Raw genomic sequence first — 5,237 nt, 5'->3', positions numbered from 1 at the left:
GCATTATATTATAATTAATTATAATACTACATAGGACAGTTTTAAAGATGAAAATACACTTTGTATATTTTGCAAGATATGAAATCCAGGCCTTCACTGAAATTTCCCTGAAACTTTTTGCAATGGTCTCTGGTTGGTAGGAGGCCATTACACCTATAACATATTTTTCCTTTATTTTGAAAGTGGAGGCTTTGATCTAAAAGGTATTAATTGCAGAAGCATTATGACATGTCACAATTACAGCATATGAAAAATATGTGGTTACAATGGGAGTCAATAGGGCAAGTGTGGTTACGAGGTTACTAAGTGTTAGTATGATGCATTGCTCATTTTCTATATGCTTCCAATACACAGGACCTCACAAAAAAAAAAAAAAAACAATAGTGGCAAAATTTCTTTCAATTAGTCTTAAAAATTACCAGAATATTTAAAGGCAAACAAATAAAAACACCCGAAATGTCACTTTTGGTCACAAAGATGCTTCGAGGGACAGTTAAATGTTATTTAAAAAATCTGCATTTGTTTGATTATTTTCTGCCTATCAATTAAAACCTAAATTAAAAAAAAAACGCTTGTTAAATTCACCTTATGGTTATTATTAATGGTTTTTAATGTTCCTTTTTTAACTAAAAAACAAAAGGGTAAGTTGCATGTTTTCCTTGACTCTCCTCTGCATAATTTGTTTTTCTCACACAGTCCAAAAACAGAATGATGATTAAATTTGTTAGATATTATGTAAGCATCGTGTGACCCTTAACAGAAGAAGTGGGTGTGGAAGACATACCAGATGAGGACTAATAAAAATGAAACCATATCTCTTCATAGGCTTTGATGTAGAATATCTAAGACAAAAATATATCCTCCTCCGCCTCCTCCTCCTGTCTTCTTCTTCTTCCTTTCTTCTTTTTCTCAATTCTTCTTCTCTTCTTCTCTTCGTCTTCTCTCTCTTCTTTCTTTCTTCTTCTTCTTCTTTTTCTTCTTCTTCTCTCTTCTTCTTCTTCTTCTCTTCTTTTTTCTTTCTTCTTTCTTCTTTTTTCTTCTTCTTCTTCTATCTCTTCTTCTTCTTTCTTCTTCTTCTTCTTCTTCTCTCCTCATTATTATTGATAACAATCAAAGAAACCATCCCAATCAGAACTATTGAAATAAAATAAGGATATCCAGAGGGCTAAACAAAGACTTATACAGCATGTATTATACTCAGAAAAACACAGTTCCCAATGTAAATGTTCAACTTCAACCAAACACAGAGCTCTCAGATGACAGTCTTCTCAAAGTTTACATGTGTACATCACTTTGTTTGCACTCACAGATGTAAGTGATACCAACAATTACTGCACAGAGCCATTTGGAAAGACAAGTAGAAACGCCTTTCCAATCCAGCACATTTTAAACTACATAGATTGAGATAAATTCAATCACTTTGGTTATTTAATCTCATTGAAGAAGATTGCCTTATGTTACCAAGGGATTTAACATAAACTGTAGGATGGCAGAATGAGGCCATGGTGGTCACCAGTAGCAATTAGGAGGAATGGTATGTTTAACTGAACTACAACAACAGGGGCGTTGTTTAATGAGATGTTGACATGTGGACCTTCTGCTTTGTTAGGAGGAAATAGTAGGGATGAGTTTTCATAAAGACACAGTGAAAAATGTCATCTGTAAGAGCGTACAGGCTCACACATCTAGACAGAGAGAGAGAGAGAGAGGGAGAGAGAGAGAGAGGGAGAGATGTAACCTCCTCCTGCTGCTGGAACCACATCTCTAATTTGGCGACCACACGCTGAGTGTTTCTGTGTTTCCTCTCTGAGCGCTGAGACTAACCTCACCTCAGCCTGAGCTACCACCATGGAGTTCTCTACTTTTCCACCTGAGGACTTTGTTGAGCACTTTTCGGTGTCTTTTACTCCCTTTAACAGCACTTTGACTGAGGATCCACTGGCTGCTTCCTCCAACAACAGCAGCAGCAGCACCAGGGACACGACCCAGCTCATCATCGCAGTGAGCATCACTGCTCTCTACTCTCTGGTCTGTGTGGTGGGGCTACTGGGAAATGTCCTCGTAATGTACGGGGTGGTCAGGTGAGCAGCGTTGGGGGAGAAACAACAACTACATTTATGTGTTTCAAGCCAATAAGTTATTACTTTGATTTCATAATCGCAATATAACCACAGCAAATATGAGACTTAGTAGTTGAAATAGATTGTTGATTAAATGTTGTTTTACTGATTTATTTCGTTCATCTGAGCAGGGGCCACAATGTACTGTATTTAATACCTTTCCAATATTAATTTGTGTTTCCAAGTTTCACTGGCGTTGAGAGCCACTTTCCAGCTGAGCCACCCACATACACACATACACACAGCACACATACACACATACACACATACACACAGCACACATACACACATACACACAGCACACCCTCCAGTGCGGAGGCGGAGGATGAGGATCTCTACTTAAGCCCTCAAACTACATTTTTCCAGCAAGTACCCCCACTAGAAAGTGTGCTGTGAACCCTGTTTATTGTTTCAAATATTGGAACATCAATTTATACATATGATTCAATTAAAGGAGTGAGATGGTGAGATCTTTGGGCCCCTGGTGTCAGTTATCTGACCAAGCTACATCAGAGAATCCTGAGTCTGTGTTTGATGATCTAAAGAACCATGGCTTTGTACGTTTTGTTGGCATTCTGAGCATAATCCAACAAAAGGAATATTAAGGTATCATTGGCTTTTTAAAAGTGCTTAGAGTGGAATCAAGCCATGATTAATGCAAAACATTCTCTTCACAGAAGGGGATTAGATAAAGGCAAAAAAAAAAACCATTGTCTTCTCTTATCATAATACAGCCTGTCACCTTTTGAAGTCTGTGAGCAAATGCATTCAGAATCACAAATTATTGAAACATGTCCATCTTGTAAGTTAAACCCAGGGCCTTGTTTTTGCAGACAAAGCGATAACCACTAATCCCTGTGCTGTATAAATACATAAACACAAACATCTTACTTCCTATCGGATCACCTAACACCTTCAATTCAACAAAAGCAGTTTAAAGATTGGATACCTTCCAAAGAAGAAACTTAGTTCTAATTGAATTTTGTCCTGTGTGAACATAGTTTCATTTTGGTTAAAAAAAAAAAAAAAAAACATATTGTTTTTGTTAACATGTATTTTCAAATAGTCCTAGTCTCATTATTGTCACTTTACAAAATTGTAGTCGACAAAAACTAAGATGAAAGGTTTTACTCAAAATGAACACTGTAGTCAGTGTACTGATTATCGATCTAAAACTCTCCTTTGTCATGCTCAGTTGAAATGGTTAAAAAGGAAATAGCAGATCATTGGATTCATGGAGAAAATGGTTTTCATGACACAATAAATTGGGACCAAACCTTGAGGTATTCAAATGGAAATCATGATCCATTCATAAAAGGTATCGACTATGTGGCTCAACAAAGGGAAAAAAAAAATCAATCTCCTCCATAATCCATTAAAATGCTCATTATTCTTCATAAACCAACCAGGTACACCAAGATGAAGACGGCTACCAACATCTACATCTTCAATCTGGCTATGGCTGACGCTCTTGCCACCAGCACTCTTCCTTTCCAAAGTGCCAAGTACCTGATGAGCACATGGCCATTTGGAGAACCACTCTGTAAAGTCATCATCGCCATCGACTATTACAACATGTTCACAAGTATCTTCACGCTAACCATGATGAGCGTGGACCGCTACATTGCTGTGTGTCATCCTGTGAAGGCCCTAGACTTCCGCACACCGGCTAAAGCCAAAATCATCAACGTCTGCATCTGGATCCTCTCCTCTGTCGTTGGAGTCCCTGTGATGATCATGGCTGTCACAAAGGAGAAAGATAGTAAGAGAATTACATTTTTTTGAGAATAAATTCTAATTAAATTATATTAAATGCTTGTAATTAACCTTTAACGTTAGTTCCTTTGTGTATTTGATGTATAATGCAGGTTTCAGTGTGTCACATTCAACTTCTCCATGTGTCTTCTGATTCTTATTCTTGTAACCTTTCAGATAGAACTGGCTGTGGACTTAAATTCCCCCACCCAGAATGGTACTGGGACACAGTCACAAAAATCTTTGTGTTCATTTTTGCTTTTGTGGTTCCTGTCCTGGTTATCACCATCTGCTACGGTTTGATGATCCTACGGCTGAAGAGCGTCCGGCTACTCTCTGGCTCTAAAGAGAAGGACAGGAACCTACGTCGGATCACTCGCATGGTCCTGGTTGTAGTGGCAGCTTTCATCATCTGCTGGACCCCGATTCATATCTTCATCATAGTCAAAACCATGATAAAAATCGATAACAAGAACCTCTTAGTGAGCGCTACCTGGCACCTGTGCATCGCACTGGGCTACGCCAACAGCAGCCTGAACCCTGTGCTGTACGCTTTCTTGGATGAGAACTTCAAGAGGTGCTTCAGGGATTTCTGTCTGCCATATCGCTCCCAGCTGGAGCAGAGTAGCTTCTCAAGAGCACGCAACAGTACACGGGAGCCTGCATCACTGTGTGCTCCTGTAGCCACAGACCGAGCGCCTGCATGACTAGGCATGGACGTGGTGGAAGAACCAGGGATTAGGACGGTTCAATGTGACCTCCAGACTGAGACCACACACATTACCACCACAGGAGTTTGAGTCCAGGGATAAAGACTTTGGAACAACCGTCTGTGGATGATTTTGTTGAGGATTTCACATCATGATAACAAATTTTCCATCTTGGTTTTTGGAAGCATTTAATCAATGTGATCATGAGAAGGTTGGTACTTGCCTAGTGCGTACACACATGTTAGCCTTGTCCACTGTGGTCCTCGAGGCTTGTCCAATCCCAGCTGACAGGAAGCATCCCTGAATAGGGCATGGCTAACAGAAACTGGTTGGATGACCACCAGATAGAAATGAATCAGCAAACTCTGTATTGAGATGAGGCAGCTCAAATATTGCCAAGAGGTCCTGCCTGTAGACCTCCACTATGAGGTCGCAACCGCTGCATGCTCCACTCTCAGGCCATCTCCACTGTCAGGACAGGAAATGCACGGAATATATTTCAAAATAAAATCGTGAATGCACTTCCGGTTGAATCGCTTTCCACACAAATGCATTGTTTAGTAAACAATAAGACGTAAAATTCCTTGTCTATTCCTTGTTTTTATTCATATTGTAAACTTTTGTTTTGTTTGTCATTTTTATGTTTTCCTTT

The 5,237-nt window shown here is 39.4% G+C and overlaps 1 protein-coding gene across 1 annotated transcript; it reads left to right on the top strand.

The window, feature by feature from the left end:
- Positions 1-1,829: 1,829 nt before the first annotated feature.
- On the top strand, positions 1,830-4,582 carry oprd1b (opioid receptor, delta 1b). The gene is made up of 3 exons (XM_028470692.1): positions 1,830-2,081; positions 3,530-3,882; positions 4,053-4,582. Exons 1-3 carry the CDS (start codon positions 1,849-1,851, stop codon positions 4,580-4,582), a joined length of 1,116 nt encoding a protein of 371 aa, XP_028326493.1. The 5' UTR covers positions 1,830-1,848.
- Positions 4,583-5,237: the final 655 nt, after the last annotated feature.

Source organism: Gouania willdenowi, chromosome 16 (genome assembly GCF_900634775.1).
Source record: "Gouania willdenowi chromosome 16, fGouWil2.1, whole genome shotgun sequence".
NCBI lineage: Eukaryota > Metazoa > Chordata > Actinopteri > Blenniiformes > Gobiesocidae > Gouania > Gouania willdenowi.
Note: the sequence above shows the minus strand (reverse complement) of the source record. Positions and strands in the feature narration are given on the sequence as shown.

Bases quoted from the DNA above. Each gene is read 5' to 3' on its own strand.
- oprd1b (XM_028470692.1), top strand. From the start codon at position 1,849: ATGGAGTTCTCTACTTTTCCACCTGAGGACTTTGTTGAGCACTTTTCG. The intron at 2,082-3,529 runs GTGAGCAGCGTT...TAAACCAACCAG, and splicing joins GTAATGTACGGGGTGGTCAG to GTACACCAAGATGAAGACGG. The intron at 3,883-4,052 runs GTAAGAGAATTA...GTAACCTTTCAG, and splicing joins TGTCACAAAGGAGAAAGATA to ATAGAACTGGCTGTGGACTT.